The sequence below is a fragment of the Delphinus delphis genome, chromosome 13 (assembly GCF_949987515.2).
Source record: "Delphinus delphis chromosome 13, mDelDel1.2, whole genome shotgun sequence".
Classification (NCBI taxonomy): domain Eukaryota; kingdom Metazoa; phylum Chordata; class Mammalia; order Artiodactyla; family Delphinidae; genus Delphinus; species Delphinus delphis.
Genome location: NC_082695.1, coordinates 29,786,967 through 29,810,705, shown reverse-complemented (window position 1 = coordinate 29,810,705; position 23,739 = coordinate 29,786,967). Strand labels below are relative to the sequence as shown.

The 23,739-nt window shown below is 38.5% G+C and overlaps 1 protein-coding gene across 2 annotated transcripts in view; it reads left to right on the top strand.

Moving 5' to 3' along the window:
• TWSG1 (twisted gastrulation BMP signaling modulator 1) overlaps positions 1-22,115 on the top strand; it is a 34,678-nt gene extending 12,563 nt beyond the window's left edge. Inside the window, exons 3-7 of one of the 2 annotated variants that reach the window (XM_060028677.1) lie at positions 8,890-8,989; positions 17,337-17,603; positions 19,085-19,195; positions 21,282-21,302; positions 21,776-22,115. In XM_060028677.1, the coding sequence (XP_059884660.1) occupies positions 8,890-8,989; positions 17,337-17,603; positions 19,085-19,195; positions 21,282-21,283 (480 nt within the window). In that variant the 3' untranslated portion in view covers positions 21,284-21,302; positions 21,776-22,115. Of the gene's footprint in view, positions 1-8,889; positions 8,990-17,336; positions 17,604-19,084 lie in introns of both variants that reach the window. The other variant, XM_060028676.1, reaches the window with a different exon arrangement.
• Positions 22,116-23,739: the final 1,624 nt, after the last annotated feature.

The window sequence follows — 23,739 nt, the reverse complement described above, 5'->3', positions numbered from 1 at the left end:
TTTTAATAGGGAGAATAGTAAAGTCCCTATTTACCCGTCACTTAGCTTCACCAGTGGTCAGCATATGGCTGGTCCAGTCTCATCTGTACCTGCCCCTATTTCACCTCACCTGGATGATTTTAAAGAAATGCTTTGGGGTACTTTTGTAGTAAGTAGGATTAAATTTTGTTACAAGATTTATATAAGAAATGGGTGTCGTTTGATATATTTTGGTAGATCATGTATGTACATGAACTTGTATGCTGATTTATTTAGCCAAAAGGATAAATTCTGTTTTCTGTATTTCACTTGTTTAAATTATTTTCAAGGCAAACGTTTGAATTTATAAAGAACATGGTGATAAGATTTGGTTTAGATACTTCTGTTCCGAGTTTGAAAGTCTGTCTGATGGCCTCCTTAAAGAGTATTAATTTGTCAAAACAGATTTGTTGTAACGTAATTATAATTATGTTTATTGTTTTGAATAAAGGCTAATTGTTCGAGGGTGTGTTGTTTATATATTGGTTTTTAAATACCCATTTGACCTATGTAAGGGTTGTGAAAATAGTATCAGCACAGGTACAGTCTTGTCGGTTACCGATGCTTATACGGTGTTCATTTTCATAATTACCTTTGTTCTTACATTCCTGGGGGTTTTAGGTCAAGATATTATAAACACTTATAGTTTGTTTGATTTAATATTTAAGAAAATTAATCTGTGTTTTTGAGTGTGTTTTTTTTAATTGTATGAAATTAAACTGGATCTTCAGAAGTCCTACTACTTAAATTTAAAATGTTTACTTGCCATTATAAAAATATTTTGTTCTCAAAGGAATCCACAAAATACATAGAAGTAGAAAAAGGAAACTAAATCATTTATAGTCCTGTTTTCTAAACACAGACTACTCTTAATATTTGATATAGTCCTTTTTAGGTTTTTATTCTATGTTTAGGTGATTTTTAACACCTAAGTATAGAAAAAAGGTTGTATATTATATATACAGCTTTCACATTTTGCATTTTTCACCAGCATTGTTTTATGTTTCTTTGTTTTTAAAAAAAGTATGTTAGTTTAGTTTAGTTTTAGCTTGAAAGTAAAATAGAGAAATATATTTTCTGAACTATCTTCTGCACTGCTTTCTTTAATAACAGTTAACATTTATATAATGCTTTATGTTTTTCCGTTCAGATTTGTTAAAATAATAAATTTATGGACCACAGTGTACCATACTGGTCCTTCAGAGATGAGATGAGGTATTCCCTAATCTCCCAAAGCATTTTTGGGGTCAGATTTATTGAGGTATAATTCACATACAGTATATTTCACTCTTTTTAGGTGTACATTTCTATGATTTTTGATAAATGTATGCTCATGTAACCACTACCACAATCAAGATAGGGAATATTTTCATCACCCTTAAACGTCCCTTCATGCACCTAGGGAGTCAAGACTAGCTTCCTCCCCAGCCTCAGTACTTCTCCACCACTGATTGATTTTTGTCCCTATAATTTCACCTTGTCCAGAATGTCTTAGAATCGTACGTTGTGTAACCTTTTGTGCCTGGCTGACTTCTTTCAGTTACAATGCTTTTGTGATTGACCCATGTGGCTGCGTGTCTCAGGGTCTCCTTTCCTTGGTCTTGCTGAGTAGTAGTCTGTTGTGTAGATGTACCCCATTTCTTCATCCATTCACTAGCTGATGGATGTGGCTTGTTTCCAGTTTTTGGTGATTATGAATGAAGTTATTTACTTCCATGTATAGGTCTTTGTGTGGATGTATGTTTTCATTTCTCTTGATTAAATACCTAGGAGTAGGATTGCTGGATCACAAAGCATCTGAAAAGCTGAGATTTGGTGTTACATGCTGCAGTTTACGGGCCAGGACTTGAATCCAGATTCTGTAAATCCAAGTCATTTGCTGTCTGCTAGACTATAATGTTGTTTTCAGTGGTGATATTTCCCTGTTTTAACAACATTGCTAACAAATCTCTCAGATTTTGGCAACAGTTAAAGAATGGAGATATTTATCAGCAACTTTACGTCAGAATATAAATAAAAATTTCCCTCAAGTTATTAGTTTCCATCTCTGACCTGGAAATTTGGAAGTTTATAAAATAAATTTTAACTCTTAAAATCTAGGCTTAGTCTTAGATGAATAATTACCCCCCCCCATTTATTTTGCATGGATTAAGATCTCACCAGAACCTTAGATGTATAGAGAACAAGATTTTCCATTAAAGTTGATTTAATAATTATATAAAATCTGTCTTCTGGCATAAAAAAATTGAAATTCTTTGTCATATTCAAGATTTTCAATAATACAAATGTAAAATACTTTTTTTTAAATTTATTTTTGGCTGTGTTGGGTCTTTGCTGCACATGGGCTTTCTCTAGTTGCAGCAAGCGGGGGCTACTCTTTGTTGCGGTGCGCGGGCTTCTCATCGCGGTGGCTTTTCTTGTTGTGGAGCGTGGGCTCTAGGCGCACAGGCTTCAGTAGTTGTGCCACTCGGGCTCAGTAGTTGTGGCTCGCAGTCTCTAGAGCACAGGCTCAGTAGTTGTGGTGCACGGGCTTAGTTGCTCTGCGACATGTGGGGTCTTCCTGGAGCAGTGTTCGAACCCGTGTCCCCTGCATTGGCAGGCGGATTCTTAACCACTGTGCCACCAGGGAAGTCCCTTCATATAAGTTTTTAAAGCAAATTGCCAAATTATCTCTAAATACTCATTCTGGTCAACTTAGGATAGCTCAAATGTATAAATTTCTGTTTTCTATTTAGTATAATATTATAATTTTTCCACCATAAATGTATTGAACGGTGTGATTACACTTTAAGAACATCTAGCGTGGTACTTCACGATCCACGTCACTCTGGCTCTGACAGGCGGAAGCAGTGGTGGCAGGAGCAGCCCTGTGGCAGAAGATCTGACGTCGGAGCCCAGTTGGGCTGGATCACTGACCCATCCCTTCCAGCCTTCCATCTGTACCAGGAGCAGCACCCATACTTTCCCTGGGACTTCCAGACCAGGGAGGCAGATGATGCGATCGTTAACTGGCCCAAGCAAAAAAAAGAATTAAGTATTAAATCCCAACACACTGGTTTTGCAACTCTTGCCATTGATACTTATTTTACCTTTACAAACAATGATTAAACTTTGGCAGTAGCACTTGTAATTGTATTCAGGTACTGAGAGTGAAAGATATAATAGTGCCTTTGATTAAACAACCTGAAGGGTTAGCTAAGTTTAATTATGGGCTCATTCTCTCTAAGAAAGTAATAACTATAATTATTGAGATGCTAAATTAATAAGAAATAAGCTTTATATTTCTCATCTCATTGTTTAAAAAGCAGCAATAGCTCTCCAAAACTGGGGTCAAATCTCAGCCACTTACTAATTGAATGATGTACAAATTCATCACCTTACATGAAAATGAAGGTGAATAATACCTTGCTAAAGGCTTTATGAGCTCCAAGATAATGCATATAAAACACTTAGCACAGTGCCTGTTAATGTTACATAAAACCCACTTAGGAACTTTGGGGGAGGCTGTGGCAGCAAATAAGTGGAGACACTGGATCCACCTTTCTTCTGTGAACGCTGTGTTTGCTTGGGATCCCACGTTCAGCTGACTGAGCAGTGCTCAAGGTTAATCATAGGAAGGTTAGTGAATTACGTAAATAGCCAGTCCACACAGGGATCCCACATCTCAGCACAACCCTCTTTCTAGTTAATACGGAAGACTTTGAAGTAATAGTGACATGGAATATAATAATGACGTTTCTGAAGGCGGTGATACAGAATGAGAACATGGACAAGCTGTGAAAGAGATGAAGTATTTAAGGCCTGCTTCTGAACTTTGGTACATAATATGTTCCATCATGGAGCCGTTATGTTGACAGATTTTTATTGATACAATAGGGAAATACTTTTTAAATTAGGAGAGTGCGCCATCATTATTTTGTTAGAAACGCATAGGAATTTACCGAAGTGGGAGGAACTTGGGTGCTTTTTCCTTCTACTCTGGTAGATTTTTTTCAGTCTTTTATGATTTAAAAAAAAAACTCTTAAAAATTTAAAGCATTCCTTTTATCTTGACTCTAGCCTCTTTAGCAAAGCCTTTCTAGTTATAGAAGATTCATTTATGTTCTCATAAATAAAACAACTGAAGTAAAGATTTCTTTTTAAGTGTCCTGAAGAAAAGATTCTACTTAATTTAAATGGAGTAATTTTTTCTGTTTTTCTGTGATCCTTGATTCTTCATAGTTACGTTTTGGTGTGTTTTTTTTCTTTTGTATTTCCAGTATGTGACTTCAAAGCACCTTAAAAATTTTTTTTTATATTTAGAAACATTCTTCCCAACCATAGTTTGCTAGCTGTCAAAAAAATTAAAATGTATTTCCAAATGTGTTTATGACCAAACTTATTTAATAGTGTGATTCTGAAGTACACATAAAGTGAATAGAAAATAATAGATTTCTTGATGAGCTACACGTTTGTTATTCATAATTATTTACACATAGAAATTCATTGTTTCCTTTCCTTTTTTGACTTGAGAACATAGAAACAAAACAAATCATTTCCACAAATTTTTTCTCTTTAGATTTGCAGTGAGGTTTTTGAGATCCAAAATGCCATATGTTAACTTTGCCTGTGTATTATTTTTCTCCTGGAAATTGAGAAGTTAAATGTGTAATACTGGCTAAAAAGTTTGTTTGAGGAGCTCGTTTTCATTATTTTCCAATCTCCTGGAAAGAATGCTTGCGTGAGTTTTGAAGAATACAGATTGTTCGGTACATTTTTTTTTTTTTTTTTTTTTTTTTTGCGGTACGCGGGCCTCTCACTGCTGTGGCCTCTCCCGCCGTGGAGCACAGGCTCCGGACGCGCAGACCCAGCGGCCATGGCTCACGGACCCAGCCGCTCCGCAGCACGTGGGATCCTCCCGCACCGGGGCACGAACCCTTGTCCCCCTCATCGGCAGGCGGACTCTCAACCACTGCGCCACCAGGGAAGCCCTGTTTGGTACATTTTGAAGCTTATTTACTCTCTGAAATCTCATAATTTATGAAATCAAATTGACTTTATTAAGACAGATTTTTCATTCTATTTTGTAGTAAGATGGAAAGAAAATATTAGTTAGCATTCAACCAGTTTTAGCAGTAATTTTTACCAATGAAGTCTTAACCTGGATTTTTGTCTGTTTAATGGTATAGTAATAAAGCCTGTGTTTCGGTCATTTCTCCCATGTCTCGGCTTCCTAGAGCTTCTCACTTTGTATTCTATCAGTAAATTAAAAGTCATTAAGCATGTTACTTCAGTGCATTGTTCTGTCACACTGACATGTAAAAGTACAGGATAGGCATCTATTAAGAGGGTGTGAAATACATTTAATCTTAAGGGGTAGATAAGGCAAGTTCAAGTACCTTTTAATAGTCTGAGTTTTAACCTTCCATTAGTTAGCAGTCATCTGATGTTATCGTCCACCCTTTCATTCCAGTTTAAAACACCTCACAAAAACCTGACACTAAAGGTAGAATGAATGCTTTAAAGACTCAGATTTCTCTAATGTCCATTAAATCGACATTCATTTTAAAATTATTTAGCATAATATACAGTAATTCATTTAACAGGCTACCATTTGAAAGCTGTGATAGGAAAAAGGAGAGACTTGAATTTGAATAAGTTTGTTACTTTCCTAATATGTTTCTCCTGAGCTATGTAGATAATGTAAATTTACACAAGATAGTAAAGGAATATTTTCTATGGATAATGTAAATTAAAATTTTAAAAAAACTTTATTTCTTGTGACTGAGTTGCAACCTTTTTAAAACTTAAGAACAGGGCTTCCCTGGTGGCGCAGTGGTTGAGAGTCCGCCTGCCGATGCAGGGGACACGGGTTCGTGCCCCAGTCCGGAAAGATCCCACATGCCGCGGAGCGGCTGGGCCCATGAGCCATGGCCGCTGAGCCTGCACGTCCAGAGCCTGTGCTCCGCAACGGAAGAGGCCACAACAGTGAGAGGCCTGCATACTGCCAAAAAAAAAAAAAAAAAATGTGTACTAAGAAAATGTTCTCTCACTCCAAAGACGACAGACAGGTTTTTATGGAGCAACAAGTCACAACATACAGCTTTGGCAGCTCTGTTTTTCTAAATTTCCAAGTAAGTTTGAGTTGGTGTGAATCAGGCATCACCAGTTTTATGATGAAGCACCTGTACTTCTCAGGAAGGCCGTGCCCTTTTAGTCCCTCTCTTTCCATCAGGCCTAGCAAGGTTACTCAAGGTGTGCATTACATGCATGTGGCCCGAGTATAGAATTCCATGTACTAAAATATTATAATTTACATATATTAGGTCACAGCTATATACTGACATCAAACTAATGAATTAGAGCATAGCACAAGTGTGTTTTTTTTTTTTTTTGGCCATGCCACACAGCTTGCGGGATTTTAGTTCCCTGACCAGTGATCAAACCTGGGCCCCCTGCAGTGGATTGTGGCGTCTTAACCACTGGACCACCAGGGAATTCCCAGCAAGTGTTGATTCTTGAAAGTGCTATGTAATTGTGTAATAGCTAGGGGACTTTTTGAGAAAAGGAATTAAATGTCAGTGTTGCTATATCTGATAAGGGGTTAATATCCAAAATATATAAAGAACTCATACAACTCAATAGCAAAAAAAAAATAGAATCCAATTTAAAAATGGGCAAAGGACCTAAATAGACATTTTTTCAAAGAAGATATATGAATGGCTAACAGGTACATGAAAAGATGCTCAATATCGTTAATCATCAGGAAAGTGCAAGTCAAAACTACAGTGTGCTATCACATCACACCTGTTGGAATGGCCATGATGGCCATCATTAAAAAGATAAAGAGATAGCAAGTGTGGGTAGGGGTGTAGACAGAAGGGAACCCTTGTGCACTGTTGATGGGAATGTAAATTGGTGGAAGACATTTTGGAGGTTCCTCAAAAAATCAAAAATAGAACCATCACATGATCTGGCAATTCCACTTCTGGGGATATATTCAAAGGAAGCAAAAACCTAACTCCAAAAGGTATCTGCACCCCCATGATCATAGCAGCATTACTTACAATAGCCAAAATATGGAAACAACCTAAGTTTCCATTGGTGGATAAATGGATGAAGAAGTTGTGGTATATGTATATAATGGAATACTCTTCAGCCATAAAAAATGAGGAAATCCTACCATTTGCAACAACATGGATGGACCTTGAAGGAACTATGCTAAGTGAAATAAAAGCAAAAAATCCCCAACAAACTCATGGAAAAGGAAATCATACTTGTGGTTACCAGAAATGGGGTCATGGGGAGGGGGAATTGGAGGAAGGCGGTCAGCAGGTACAAACTTGCAGTTATAAGATAAGTACTAGGGCTGTAATGTACCACATGATGACTGCAGTTACTACTGCTATATGATGTATAGGAACGTTGTTAAGAGAGTAGACCCTAAGAGTTCTCATCACAAGGAGAAATATTTTTTCTTTTCTTTTTATTTTATCTATATGAGATGATGGATGTTAACTAAACCTATTGTAATCATTTCACAATAAATGTAAATCAAACCATCATGCTGTACACCTTAGACAGTGATGTATGTCAATTATTTCTCACTAAAACTGGAAAAATATCAGTTTGCAAAAAATTATGTCATATTAGAATGATTGATTATCTCCAGTCGTCTAGAAACATAATAAGATGAATTTAATAGGGATAAATATTATGTGCATGTTTAACTTTTTAAAAAAATATATAATATCTCATCAACCAGGGAAAGCCAACTGAGCCGTGTGGCCATGGAATTTCCCTTTAGGTTGGGTTTGTTTAGCAGTGACTCTCTGGTGGCCAGGGGAGGGGCAGAGGGAAGACTAAAGGAATTACCTTGAAGCTTCATGTACAAAGCAAGCCATGTTAATTAGTTTTCGTGCAGTAACAAACCATCCCAAAGCTTCCTGACTTGAAACAATAACTGTTTATTTTGCTCTTGTTTCTGTGGGTCAGCAATTTGGCCTCTATCAGCTGGGTGGGTTTTCTGGACTCATTCTTGTGTCTGTTGTCAGCTGCTGAGTTGGTTGGAGGCTGGCCGAACTGGGATGGCTTCAAGATGGACGGACTTGTCCATGTGGCCCTCTCCCAGGCTTCACATGGCAGCTGGGCAAAGTTCTAAGAGAACAAGTGGAAACACTCCAGACCTCTTGAGGCCCAGACTCAGAACTGACACTAAACCACTTCCACCAAATTCTGTTGGTCAGAGCAAGTTTCATGATCACTTCCATTCAAGGGGTCTGGAAATAGACCCTGTCTCTTGATCAGAGGAGCTGCAAAGAGGGTGACATGGGGAGGGGAAGAATCACTGCCTTCTTTGTAAACAGACTGCCACGCCAAGCACACTGTTTCAATATATTGTAGATCAATGAAAATAGTTTTTAAAACATGCTTTTATTCACACTTTACATATTGAGAAACCACAACTCCCACTACAGGTCGGCTGGCCATGCATTTAGATTAATTTGGACAGTGAATCTAATAGCTGGAAAGTAAGTTTTGTTCTTTTGCTGAATTATTTGTTGAGGTAGTATGGGGGGTAAAGTTATGGGTTATAAAGTAAAATGTTTTCATTTTGTTTCAAAATAAGATAAAAGGATCCAAAATGTGTTTTCTGAATGTGTCCAAAAGAAAATCTAAATCTACTTAGATCTAGTAGTACTTAAATGTAAATCTATCTACCTTGTAGATATTTATGTTCCTACAAATAGTTAATGATGTTGAATAAAAAAATTGTGCCAAGAGTAAATTACTATAAACGTAAATATTATGGAGTTTTTATGCTGCAGAAAATTAACAATTTTAAATATAGTTATTTGGAATTTAAAATTTGAACATCTGTCTCATTTCTAGGAGCTCTGCCAGTGCCGACCTGGAGAAGGAAATTGTTCCTGCTGTAAGGAGTGTATGCTGTGTCTTGGGACGCTTTGGGATGAGTGCTGTGACTGTGTTGGTAAGTTGACATACAGTAAAGTTTCTTAATATTTCACATCACAGAATCCTTTACTTTAACAGACTTTAAATAATATAAATGTATTTTTTGTGCCTAGACTAGGTTTTTTATAAGATACTGTAGGTGTATAGAACAATATATTATTGCATTTGCTTGTATTTAATAGTATTTACATATATATGTATTTTTATAGAAAAGGTCTGGGAGGAAATTAAAAGCTCTTATTCTTGGGAAGTAGGAGTGGAGGAACAAACAGGGTTTTTTTACTTTTTCATTTTTATACTGTTGATATATGTATGTTTTTAAAAGCCATGCAAATTAAATTAGATTAATTTATTTTTTTTAATGAGAGGGGTCAGGGCGGGGGTGGTTTCGGGGGGAGTCGGGCTTGGCAGAGAGCAGAGTTGTTTGTTTGTTTGTTTGTTTGTTTTTCTTTTGTCTGCACATGTGGGATCTTAGTCCCCAACCAGGGGTTGAACCCGTGCCCCCTGCAGTGGAAGCGTGGAGTCTTAACCACTGGACTGCCAGGGAAATCCCCTGTTGATATTTTTTTATAAGAAGTATGTGGTATTGTCACAAGTAAAAATAGGTACTTAGCATAATAAAACTAGACTGTCTTCATTTATATACGACTTCATTACAAAGATCCTTGAGAAACCAAAAGCTGTTTTAAGGGCTTTCTGAGGAACAGTCTCTAAGATGTATTACGTAAAAAAAAAAGCAAGGTGCAAGAGTATGTTTATAGAATGCTATCGTTTGCGTTTTGGAAAGAAAATTTACGTGGACAGACTGTTGCTGGGAGAAACACTCATCCTCTCTCTGACCAGTTAACTCTTTAACCCTTTAAAACTGCAGTTCAGCTGTCCCCTTTTCTCGGAATCCTTCCTCATTTGACTGAGATAGGATCCTCTGTGCTATAAAGAGAATCTGTTTCTCTTTTCTGATTTTCTCTTAAGAGTAACAGCCGTAGCTCATTCATCTTTGCTGTCCAGCATATTCCTCAAATCCTGCGGTTTTTAGATCTAGATCTCTACCCTCAGGCTTTGTTTTGGGTATGTGTGTGTTTGTTTTGTTTTTACTTTTCCAGATGTACACAAAAATAGAGAGCACAGTGAACTACTATGTACCTGCGCCCCAGCATCAAGGCCATACCTGTTCCACCCGTCATCTATGTGTCTGTCCCCGCCTTTTTTGGTTGGATGACTATAAAGTAAATAAATAGTTTTACTACAACTCCAATAACTACTTTAGTTATTCATCTCAAAAAAAGAGTAAATTTCCTTACATAACACAGTGTCAGTACCACATGATTAACATGATTAACAATACTTCCTCAGCATCTAATACCCGGTCCTACTCAGATTGCCCTAGCTGCCTAAAGGTTGTTTATAGTTGTTTTAGTCAAAGCAAGATCCAACAGAGTCCACTTAGTATATTTAATTGTTAGATTTCTTTTATTGTTCCTCCTCCCCTCATCACCTTTTAAAATTCCATTGACTTGTTGTAGGAACTAGTGAGTTGTGATGGAAAACATGCCACTTTCTGGATTTGCCTGATTGCTTCCTGTGGTTATTTAACTTGTTACCCTGTCCTCTCTGTCTCCTGTAGGTCTAAAGGCTGATCGGACTCAGGTTTAGTTTTGGGAGGTGGGGTGCAGTGTACTGTGTCCCCATTAATAATATCTTGTCATCCCGCTTTCAGTGTTGCTAAAATTGGTGGGTGGGTTCAGATGGTGAAGGTTTGACGACTTCATGGTGAGTCCCCACCAGTCTTCCACCCAGTGGTTCCACCCATGGCTTTTTTATATATATTTGGCGTTTTAATCAGTTGTTGTCATTATTATTATTTTTTGCTCAAATTGTCCCATCTTTGGTTAGTAGGAGCCTCTTCAACTTGGCTCTTGAGTCTTTTTGACATGACTTCTGTCATCTTTGTTGGTTTCAAACAGGCTGTCCCGGGCTCATCTTATAAATATACATCATATACATCTTATACATTTATATCTGTTGTACAAAACATTCACTTGTTACATAAAACATTAATGCATCTTGTTTTTTCTTTTTTCTTAATTGAATGTTCTGGAATTTCTTCCACATTAATATCATTTTTTGGTAGCTACCTAAAGCCCTGTTGTCGGCAGTAACACTTTATATACTCATTCATCCCTAGGTGGACATGTAGTTGCTTCCAGTCTTGTACCATTACAAATAATAGTATGATGAATAACCTCGTATAGATAGTCAGTTCTGTTTAATATTGCTAGATGTTGTCAAATTCTCCTTCCAAAGGGGTTTATCATTTGCATTCCCACCAATGAGGCACATCTCTTCATCTCCACCGGTATCACCCTAAACCAATTCTCCAGCAGATTTTGACTGGACTTGGAAACACTGTATTTTGATGGATTTTGAACTTCTTCCACTCTCCTTCAGAAACTCCAACTCCTTTAAAACACATTTTATTGGATTTTTCCATCTCTTATCCGTCCCTTTGCCTGTTATCTTTGTATCCTCAGTCACTTCCCCCTCATTTATTAATAGCTTCAGTACCTGAATCAACGTCTCACTTCCACCACTAGACCCACTTGCCCCTTTCGACGGTTCCAATGTGTGCATTGAAGATCCACCCTGGCCTTTTGTTCCTAGGCCTCCTTAGTGATGATGGTTTTTAAATCCACCCCACCGTCATTTACCCAACCCATAGGTTGGTGCTTAATTCCCCTCTTTCCTCACATCCAACATCCAGTTCAAACCAAACGATCCTCTGTTGCACTTTTAAAATATGACGTGTGAGAGGCACATTTTAAAGATGTAATAGGGGATTGATCAAACAAGATAGGGCAGAAGACCAAGAAAGAGGAAAACATGGGTTGAAGGAAACAATAGCTTTAACCAGGAGTTAAGGATGGTTGTAGAATGATAACTGTTCTTTCATATGATGGTCAGTCAGGTGCAGCCATAGAGGAGACACAGGAGAAGCTGAGGAAACAGCTTTCGTCATGCTCCCAGGTCTCAGGGAGGGATCACTGCATGCCACGCAGGGTCCTAGGGGAAGCGCCAGGTTTTGGTCAAGTGGGAAAGACAGGAGCAGAGGAAAGTGTTGGCAGTCTTCTTTTGGGGTTTCTGCAGGAAAGGCAGGGTGGGGCAGGGCAAGCAGTGTAGAAGTGGCTAGTCTGAATAATTTTGGTGGACTCTAAGCTGTAGGGGTGGTCCCTAGTTGTCTGGTACATGGCCCCAGGATGGTGAAGGCAGAGGAATATATTGCCTCCCGGGATGTACTGGCCAGAGAGAGGAGGTCTGGCTCTGCATTGGTTAGTTTGCTGGATCCAAGAATTGCCTACCCCAGGAGGGGCAGGCTCTCTCCCACCAGAAAGGCTTTTTCTGTATTATACAGAAGATTTAAAGCATCAATGATACAGAGACCTAGGAGACAACTAGCCTGACCAAAGCAAGAAGTGAGGGTTCTGAGGAGCTTATCTCTGAGAAGGAACTGAGTTCCATAGGATATCAAGCATGTACTTGAGAAGCAGAATGATTTTTCAAGATATGCTGAAAGTTTATGTATGGTCCTCAAGAAAAGAAACTTCCAAGCATAGAAATTCCAAGAAAAAACAAAAGTTCAACAAGAAAATATTAGTCCATAAAGGAATTAAATATAGCAGTTCGTTTTCTATTATGAAAATTTTCACACATACACAGAAGTGGAGAGAATAGCATGATGATTCCTATATACCTGTCACCTACTTCAGCAGTTGTCAAGAATATGCCACCTTTGTTTCATCTATCCTTTTTCATTCCTTTCTCTTTCTTTGTGTGAAAGTGTTTAAAAAGCAAGTAACATTGTGGTAACCTAAATGGGAGGAGAGTCCAAAAGGAAGGGGATATCCATATGTGTATGGCTGATTCATTTTGTTGTGCAATGGAGGCTAACACAACATTGTAAAACAACCATACTCCAATAAAAATTAATTTGACAAAAAAAGCAAGGTAGGGGCTTCCCTGGTGGCGCAGTGGTTGGGAGTCCGCTTGCCGATGCAGGGGACGCGGGTTCGTGCCTCGGTCCGGGAAGATCCCACATGCCGTGGAGCGGCTGGGCCCGTGAGCCATGGCCACTGGGCCTGCGCGTCCGGAGCCTGTGCTCCGCAACGGGAGAGGCCACAGCAGTGAGAGGCCCGCGTACCACAAAAAAAAAAAAAAGCAAGTTAGAAACAGTAAATAATTTTTACTCCTGCATTTTTCAATATCAATCTCTAAAGTAAATACAGACACTTGCCTTTTTAATCATAATGCCTTATGACACCTAACAAAATTAACAATAATTTCTTTGTTTAGTCTAAAATTCAGTTCATGATCACGTTTCTCCTGATTTCTCAAAAGTGTGTGTATAATTAATTTGTTCAAGTGGATCCAGACAAGGTCCTTGTGTTATATCTGGTTGCTGCGTCTGAGTCCTCCTTTAATCCAGACTGGCCCCCTCTTTTTTTTCTCATGCCATTTGACATACTGAAGAAATAGTATCAGTTTTCCTGTAGAATATCCCACATTCAGGATTTGACTGTTTGCTTCCTTGAGATACCATTTAACCGTATTTCCAGTAATTTGGAGCTAATTATGAAAGTTTGGTTAGATTCAGGTTTAATCATTTTTTGCCAAGAAGACCTCATAGGTAATGGTTTTCAATATTTTATGGAGTTCAAAGAAAAGTTCATTTCATCTTGAAATTAGAAATATTTTCCTTTGGTTGTGTGACATTGGACAAGGAAATTCTATCACAGTATCTGTTCTGCAGTCAGCAGTGTTCATGGGGTCATGTGAAGATAGCTGCTGTTTGCTGGTTTTCAACGTTCAGAATCAGTGTTTAATAAGACAAGAAGATTTCATTATGCGTAGGCAACAGAATGTGTAATAGTTATAAAATTTGTTGATGTCACAGGAGAAGTTGGGTAGGGAACGTGGAAAGGGCAACAGTATCCTTATCTGCAAATGAGGGAATGAAGCAACGTGGAATAAAAGTGAGAAGTTTAAGTGTATTTAAGATTACAAAAGAAACAAATAATAGTATTAGAATAATATAATTATTAGAAATATGGGAGAGAGATGGGGTTAGTATAAATGAACTTAATCTTCATTTTTCATGTAAGAAGATTAATAGGCAATGTCTATGGTTGTTTTTACTGCTAGTTATACATTAATCATTTTTACTTAAATTCTTTTAGCAGTAACCACCAGAGAAACTTAGAACAGACTTTAAAAGTAGCTGTGTATGGGGAGTGCAGTTTCGGGTGGGAGGAGGGGAAAGGAATGCTCTTTTCATTGTAAGCTCCTCTGGACTCTGTTGTTGCTGTCTAACCAGCACACTAAAAGAAAGGAATAACTCTTTTTCCCCTTAGTCTTAATTTCTACCCTTAAAATGTGGTTTCATTGAGTAAATTCTAACTTGACATATCCTTAGTTTTCAAATGTATGATGAAACAGGTCAGATTTATAAAAGAATTAAGCAACGATTTTAAAACCCCTTCGTATTTAGTTGTTGTAGACCAAGAACACAATAGTCATGAATTCTGGCTCACTGAAAGAAGTCGCATCGGGATTCTGGGCGCTTAAAGGATTTGAGATGCTTGCCTTTTCACTTGTTGCCATTTGTTTCCTGGTTTTTGGCCTCCCAGGCTGTCATGTGCAGAGCCAATTTCTTGAAAAATTTTAATATAATTAGTATGTAAATTTTGGTAGTGAAACAATGCCACAAAGGAACAAACTTTCTCAAGAAAATGATAATGAAGAGAAGTGAGAGCTTCCAAAATAAACTTTATAGTCAACTAAACAAAAGCTCCCTAACAATGATAAGCTTCAGGGCAGTGGTGAGATGCTTCCCAGAAAGGTTTAAATTATGGGTGGTTAGTAACTCCAACCAGAAAGTGATCCATTTTACATAGTGAAAATGGGCAACTAAAGAATTTCCACAAAATTGACAAGGTTACTTTTACTGAGCAGGATAACTTCCACACTTCATTCGAAGAGCAGATTCCATGGTTCACCACCCTTGAAAGAATGCAGAACCTGAAGAGTGCTTTAGTGTGGAAATAGAAACAGAATCCGCTTGCCTAGGAGAACCTCTAGTGATGACCTCTGGACAAGAGCCTAATTAAAAAGAGAAGATAGATAAAAATTTTATAATGATACCATGGAAACATATTACCTAGCAACTGTTTACTTCAGGCTTCCTGGTTTTAATGCAGTGTATTGAGATTTAAATGAAAAATGCTTTTGGCCTAAGTTTGATAAATGCACAAAACTCCAAAAAAGTTTGTTGTTTTTTTTTTTTTTTATGTAATGGAATCCCAGGATATGAGCACTGAAGTTTTTTCAAAGCCTCAGTAGATGTTGAGTTTAGCTCTTCTAACAGTTGGACTCGTTTCTTCGCCCTTTCCTCTCTAATTACTAGTTCTTATTCATTATAGAGTCTGGCAGAAGAATATATTATGTATGTTTGCATAAAATAAGTATTCTAAGTATTATTTGCTTTTCAGTGGCACTTAAAGATTATTTCTAGAATGTGATTATTAGAGCAGTGGACACAAAATCAGGCTGAATCATAATCTTGTCTCTAATCCTAGATTATATAACATTGGACAAATTATTTAACTTATCTGGACCTTTTTCCTCTTTTGTGAGTAAAGGAGTCCGATTTGACCATTGAATCTGTGATTCTGTCACACAATCTAAATCATAAAAGTTGAGGTATATTGAAAGATATTACAAATGGTATGCACAACCTGTTATCCTCAGCTCTTGCCTTGTTCCTTAAACTAACAAAATGTGGAACACACATGAGAGAGTTTTTCCTTTTCCCTAAATTTATAAAGTACAGGAATTTATAAATTTGGTATAACTTTTCAAACTCTTAATGTGAGGAAAAGGAAAAACTTCATATTAGACCTAGTAGTTGCTAAACAAAAATGAAACATAATTTAGCTTTTAAAAGTGAAACGTTCACAAAAGGAAATCCAGAGGGTTCTGTTTCAGTTATTATTGCTAGTAAACAACCTACCCCAAAACATAGTGGTTTAACCCAGTAGCAATCATTTAGTTAGCTCACAGAACTGCATTTTGGGCGAGGTTCTTTGGGGTCGCTCCTTTCTGCTCCCCGCAGTGTCAACCGGGACAGCTCAAAGGCTGGGGCTCATTAAACATTTCCACAGCTCTCTCCTTTATAGAAAAACTCCTTGGAAAAGTTTTCTGTAGTGACTAATTCTCTTCTGCTATTTTCTCTTTTAAAAATAATTTTTTTTAATAATTCATTTTGAAACAACTTCAAATGTAGAGAAAATTTGCCAAAAGGGTAAAAAGACTCCCCAGTTATTAACATTTTATTGCATTTGCTCCGTTGCTTGGTACCTCTGGCTCTCGCCCTCTCCCTCCCCCCTGCCCAACACACACACACACTCGCACACTCATGGGCACACACTCCCATGAAACTCTTTTTTTGAAACTTTAGAATAAAAGCAAGCTTTACACACAATGTCCCATCACTGCTAAACAACCTTGATCTGGGCACATTGGTGTCTGCCAGATTTTTCCATATTAAAGTCACCATTAACCCCTTTGTAATTGATTAGTATTTTGTAGAGTTTTCCAAGAGTACATCAGTATGCTCCTCATCCAACCTCTACCCACCAGCCTTAGCATCCATTGACAACTCCCATCTGATCAAACACCTCTATGATGATTGCCAAATGGTGCTTTACTCTTTCCTTCATTTCGTCTACATTTATCCTTTGGCACTCTGCTAAAAGGAAGAGCTTTCCCTTCTCTTCCATTTTTTTATTCTTTTATTTATAATATAAGGACTCATCAATCCCTATTTTATTCATAGGGTGGTAATCCATTACTATCACTATTTATTTTAATGTTAAAATTGTCAGTTTGGCCAGTGGGAGCCCCTTCAGGTTGCCTCCTGTGTTGTTTTGATGTGTTCCATCATTCATTGATCACTTCCTTACTTTCTGGCACAGAAAGGTGTTCCAGGGTCATTTCAGACGTTCCCTAACCCAGCCCTGGAGTCAGTCTTTCCCCCAAGGAGCTCTGTTCCTCTTAGCCAAGGATAGGTATTTAGAAAACAAGATCTGGGCACTTGGTGTGCTCAGTGCTACTAGGGTGTCAGTGCCTCTAGGCCCTCTCAGCAAAAAACCTAGGAAGGTATCTATGTACAGTGTTAGAAGGCACCTGATTTTAATATGTTGGAGCTTGGATTGCAAGGCAGTACCTAAGAATATCTCATGACAGTCAGTGAGAAAAAGAAATTTTATTCTCTTTGCCTTCCTCGCCACCTCCCCCCCCCCCCCCCCCAGGTATGTGTAATCCTCGAAACTACAGTGACACGCCTCCAACTTCAAAGAGCACAGTGGAGGAGCTTCATGAACCCATCCCTTCTCTCTTCCGGGCACTCACAGAAGGAGACACTCAGTTGAACTGGAACATTGTTTCCTTCCCTGTTGCAGAAGAACTTTCACATCATGAGAATCTTGTTTCATTTTTAGAAACTGTGAACCAGCCACACCACCAAAATGTGTCTGTTCCCAGCAATAATGTTCATGCACCTTATTCCAGTGACAAAGGTAACTGCCAAAGTTGGCTTTTTCTCTCTTGCCCCCCTCACTTTCTCTGTGGTCTGTGAAGCCTATATTAACACTATCTTTTAGAGCAGCTTTTTGGTTTTGAGTGTGTATGGTCTTAAGTAAGTTCTGGACTTTAATAACCCCAATCCCTGAGTAAACAAGGAGGAGTTGTTCTCACAACTCCTTCAGACTTCTAGTGATAGAAGTTCTGTTGGAAAATAGATAACCAGGTTCTAATTTTGATATTTATTTGCATTATGCTTTCATTGTTCTTTTCATGAGATAGCAACAAGGCTGCTTACCTTATGCAGAGTTGTTCATCGTCAGGTAACATCCAGAGTGTCCTAGGAGGTAAGGTTTCTATAATAGCATTAGTGCCACAAATGCTGCCAGGTCATCAGCTGAATTTGTTAATGAGCAAGTTGGTATTACATTCACCTCATTTCCAAGTGTAGCCTTACCCCAGGCAGTGCTCTGCAAATGAGTGCTGTTGGTCAGAAGGGACACTGAATGAGAGAGTGACGTGTACAACTTGGAGAAGCATGTTAAGGAACATTTATTAGTGAACACAGGTCATACCTTAACTTTGGAATGTAAAAGGCATGTAATTTTCATAATGTCTGTGATGTTTTCAAATTAAAGGCTCCACACAATTTCACTGTGGAAGAATAAGACAATTATGAATATTGCAGTTATTTCTTAAAATATGAGATGAGTTATATATAAACAGTATAATTTGTGCTTTTTTATTTGGCTTTTTTGTTGTGCCCTCCATTACAACCCTGTCTATAAAGTCGTATGAACTTTGGCCATCAATAGTAAAAGCAAAACAGCTTTTGTTGATAAAGAATAAGAATCCTTATTTCCTCTCAGGTTAAAGTACTTTATAAGACAAATTATAAATCTTGGGAAACATCAGAAATGTACCGAAATGTGTTTGCTACCACTTTCCCGTTATTAAAATGTAAATAATCAACATGCTAGATATTAAATAATTCATAACTTTTTCTCAAAGGTTATTCAAATTCATGATCTAATAAGCAGGAAGCTAATTCCTAGAAACACCACCCAGGATAATTTCTAATAGCTAATGCTGAATTGTGCCACATTGCTAATCACATTGCATCATTTGAATTATTTTATTGTAAATTCTCAGTATAAATTTAGAACAGTGTTTTTCAAACTTGTTTTAGCTGGAGAATTCTCTCCTTATGGAAATCTTATCAGAAATGCCCAGATCCAAGTCTGACATCTGAGGAAGTGGTGAAGGAAGCCCTTTGTGTCCGAGCTGGAGTGGGAAACTCCCTTCTCAATGTGATTAACAGATGTGATCTTTTTTCCCCACACCTCACCTGTTGTCCTGGGCAGACTAGCAGCAAGAGAGCTAAGATAAATAACTGTTAATAATATTCAGCTAAGTGTTAAAGCCTTTCCTGCTTTTCCTACTTATTGTGCTAAAATCTTAATCTTTTATTTTTCAGAACACATGTGTACTGTGGTTTATTTTGATGACTGCATGTCCATACATCAGTGTAAAATATCCTGCGAGTCCATGGGGGCATCCAAATATCGCTGGTTCCATAACGCCTGCTGTGAGTGCATTGGTCCAGAGTGTATCGACTATGGTAGTAAAACTGTCAAATGTATGAACTGCATGTTTTAGAGGAGGAAATGGTAGGCACACCAAAGCAATTTAGTCAAGGGTATGAAAAGCTATTCAGTGATGTCTACTGGTTGCACCCGAATGCCAGCAGGTTGGGAAGATGTGAAGAGTTTGGATTGAGTTACTTCTAAAGTATGACAAATCCGGGATTGTGTTAAATTATGTTTATAACTGCTCTTATTGATCTTACTGCCCGCTGGTAGCGATAAACCCTTTCTTCTAAACACATGTACAGCTTTGATCACGTGAGAAGCAAGTGCGTAGAGAACACCTTGAGAGAGGAGAGGTTTCTAACACAAAGCCTGGTGTCATTTTCTTGTCACATTCCAGAAGCCTTTTGTGTCGAAGGTTTACAGCATGTTAACATAGGTTATGATTTCTTCATTGTACTACTCCTAGGACACTGAGTTTTTAGAGTTGTTTGCCATTTTTCACTGTGCCTGGTATTATTTACCTGTTCTATAAGTAGGGTAGATATCCAAATATATCACCCTGTGTTCTCACCAAAAAATCACCATAAAAAGCTTAATTTCAGACCTCTTTATGTTGGTTTTAGAAGGTAAATGCTTACAGTATTTTACAATTTAAAACACTTCCATAGCCGAATCCAGCCTACGCTACACATACCGACAAAGCTGTAGGGAAAGTTTCTCCTCCTCCTCCATCCCCGGCCCAAAGTACTGCTGTAGGTAGTGATGAAGCATCTTTACCAAGAATTGCAGGGCACACCTATGAGGCTCTGTGAAATACACTGCTAGGGTATATAAGAAGGGAGAGCTTTCCTCTGACTTAAGGTACCAGCTTAAATAGCTCCAGGAAAGGGAAACCACTGCCAACCGGACTCCAGGGAAATTTTATGGAAATGGCAGGGCTGTGGCTAGCTGGACAGCGGCGATGAGGCTGCTCAGGCTTCGCGCCACGTTCTCCAGTGGACGGGTGGTTGGAGGGGATAAAGCAGAGAGTTCCAGGAATGAACGGGGAGGGTTGAAAATGCCCGGTATTCTAGTGGAAGCAAAACTTAAAACTACTTACATTCATTACGTTGTTATTTTGTAATCTTTCCTTTAGGTTTGTATATAGATCAGGTGTTCTTGTTAAACAAGGGTTATCACACAGTAGGAGGTTAAGACTGTGAACTGCCGCCCACCCCCGCAAAATTCCCTGTTCAAGATGACATTAACTCTAAACACACTTCAGAACATTTGGGCAGCTTTTTATATAATGTTTCAATGAAGATAAGTTTAAATAGTATGTGCCTTCGTGGTAATAAAATCTCCATCTTCGAGCATGAACCTGAAACGTACATATTTATATTCAGAGACTCTTAGCTTTACAGAATTACTAATTTCTCAAATAGTATGTATTTGAACTCTAAGTAACTTTTAGGAATACCTCTTTGTATATCTAAATACTGTAGTATATAAAAATGAATAATGCTTTTTGTATTCATTATCTGGACAATGGTTAGTTACAAGATCATATGTAATATTATGATTATCATAAAATGTAAAGACTTGACACCTTTTCTGCTCTTTCAGATAACTCTAATGAACACTCAAGGTACTTTAGCATTTTAAAAAGTTGAAATTTAGCTCATGGATGTATTTTTTGGATGGGAAAACATTGGGATGTCCTTTTCTTTTACCTAGAATGCCTTTTTTTATGAGTGCCTTGAAAACAAACATTAGCTCCGTTTCTTCATTAATACCTATAAAACTGAAGGTTTTCTTGAACTTACGAAATAATTTTAAGAAGTCTGCAGCCAGCTGCTTCATTTCAGCTTTGCTGTTTTTCAGACTCATTTATACTTAGGAATAGAGGAATGCTTTTGTGTTTATTGACAACATACTTAATGTTTCCATAAATATGTCAACAAACTTTTTAAAACTGCATTTATCTTCCTTTTTAGGTATTCATTATTAAATTTTAAAATGTAATATCTCTTGTTGGGAGAATAATTTCTTGAACCATGTTATGTTTTAACTGATTTTTCTTTCCTCTATTTCTCCAAATAGAAATTATCCCTAAATATAATGGTAAGTTGTATATTCAAATTTTACTTAATTTTTTGTCTTATGAAGGGGTTAAAAGAAAGTGTTTGCCTAGACGATTCCATTTCCAGTTCTATAATGTACTTCAGGTTTTGAATAACAATATTTTTACAAATTAAAAGTATAACATTTGGGAAACTGATAGCCCCACTAAAATTTAGACCTTCTATTACCATTCCAAGCACAATTCACTTCTATACTGAAGCTCTGATTTAAAAAAAAAAAAAAAAATTAATCAAAAGTTAGGTTACCTTTCTTATAACTGGATCCAAAACATTAAATCTTAAGTCTGTAGGTATTATAAAAGCCATATACAAAAGGTTCTTTCCTCTAGTAAGACATGTCCTTGCTTGTTGGTTTTCCTGTCTCCCCCATAACATCTAATTATTACTGAAACTGTACTCATAACAGTGGCACCAAATCAAATGATAATTCAAATGCAATGTCTTTGTTTACAGAGATGCTATAAAAGAGAGGCCTTCATTTAGAAATATGATTTCTAAAGTTTCAGAAAACAAAATTGATAAAATGTTAGAATATTTGAATAACTATTTATAAATCAGAATAACATCAAAACGGAGAAAAGGAACTAAGACTTCTGAAAAATGAGGTAAATATAAATAAGCCACATATTTAAAGTTTGTTTCTAATAAAATCTTCGTTGAAGATTTTTTAATCTATTCTGCATTCCCAAGACTTTATGTTTATTGTATTTTACATGATCTACAATATATAAAATTATGTATTTTTTTCTTTGGTTGTTCCTATAAACAAAAAAGTATTTTAATAAAAAATTAAAATGAGTGTGCCATGTTTTTGTTAACTTCAGCATAACAAACCAAAATAAGTTTGCCGTTTCTGTCTAGTGAGGTTATTGTTCAAGGGATCAGCCCAGGCATACCTCCTCTCTGGACGTCCCTACAGAGTCTGCTGAAACAAAGGATCTTTCACAGTTTGCTCTGTTTTTTCATGGGCTTTATTCCAATATGGGGAAACCTTTGAAATGAAATACGTACCTTCTCCTTGCTTGCTCTGTGGGCCTTGTGATGCCAGCCAGCCTCACGAGAACTTCCTGGTGGTGGAAGGAGTCACTGAGAGAACAAGGTGGGAAGAGACTCCCGGCCGTTCCGCACTGACTCTCAAAGGGCAGTGTTACTGGAATTGAAAGCCCTCAGCTGTACACTCGTGAAATCAGTGTTATTTCACAGAATGTTTTGACAGCCTAGTGGAGGGGGGATCTGGAGAGGGGAAAATTCAAGAGGACAGGTTCCCCGCCTGAGTGACTTCAGGGATGATGGACCTGAGGGGTAGATTAGTTTCAAGAACGATAGTTCATTTGATTCGGAAAGATGTTCTTTCTGAATGGCGGGCAGTCGTGTGGAGCCGAGGGGAGAGAGGGTCAGAGTTGGGGGTGGAGGGTGTCTCTGAGCTTGAGGAGTGAGCAGGGGCCAGACCGTGGGCAGGCTGGTGCCCATGCCCGTCGGCTCCGCCCCCGGCGTTTTAGTCCATGGAGCCGGTGGGCACGCCTGCAGCCTGTGGTTTAGGAGTTACGGCTTTGAGCCTTTAGAGATTTTTCCTAACCAACAGAAAATAAATTCATTTTACATCTTTTTATTTTGAAGTCTGTGCTGGAAGGATGGAGGCAGCAACAGCTGCAAGGTCTGGCTTGTGAGATGAGAACCCTCAGTGCAGAAGCAAAGACAGAAGAGACCTCTGCCCTCCCCCGGGCGTGCTGTGACTCGCAGAAGGAAGCTGGGAAAATGCAGAAATGCCCTCATTTGACTGAAGGTAGCACAAAAGTTAGACACAGTCACCACTGCAGTATCTTTACAGCAGAAAGGATTATATTTCCTGCCCTCTCCGCTTACTGCTTCACACTGAAGTCGGGGTGGTCCTGTCCCGGGCGGATAGCAAGGCCTCTGTGCTCCTTTGCCCCAGAGGGTTGAGTTGCCCAGTAGGAGGTAGGCACACAGACAACCTGCTTTTGTTTTCCAGAAGCCTTACCTGCTCCCAGGGATTCTGCTGGGGGAAGGGGAGAGAGTGAGCGCCTTGGCAGCCTGAGAGTGAAGAGAGGGCCTCGGAAGAGGCCTGGACCTCCCTGGCCGCGGGGCTGTGCCAGCCTCCACTCTCCCTGGATGAGGCTGGAGCCCTGGGCGGGCCCGCAGCTCACACAGGGGGCCGGGCTCCTGAGCCTGCAGATGCCTCTTTCTCGAGGTTTCAGCTTAGGGATGTGAGCAGCCCAGCCCTGGTTGTCCAGGGCACCCACACTGGCCCCTAGGGCTCTGTGAGATGCAGGACAGGTGACCGCCTCTCAGGCAAACGTTGGATGCTCTGGGGCTCAGAGTCAGACTTTGATTTAAAGAAGTAAGGAGACGTGACACGTGGTGCCCCGGATTTATGGCCTCTCAGCCACAGCCCTGGC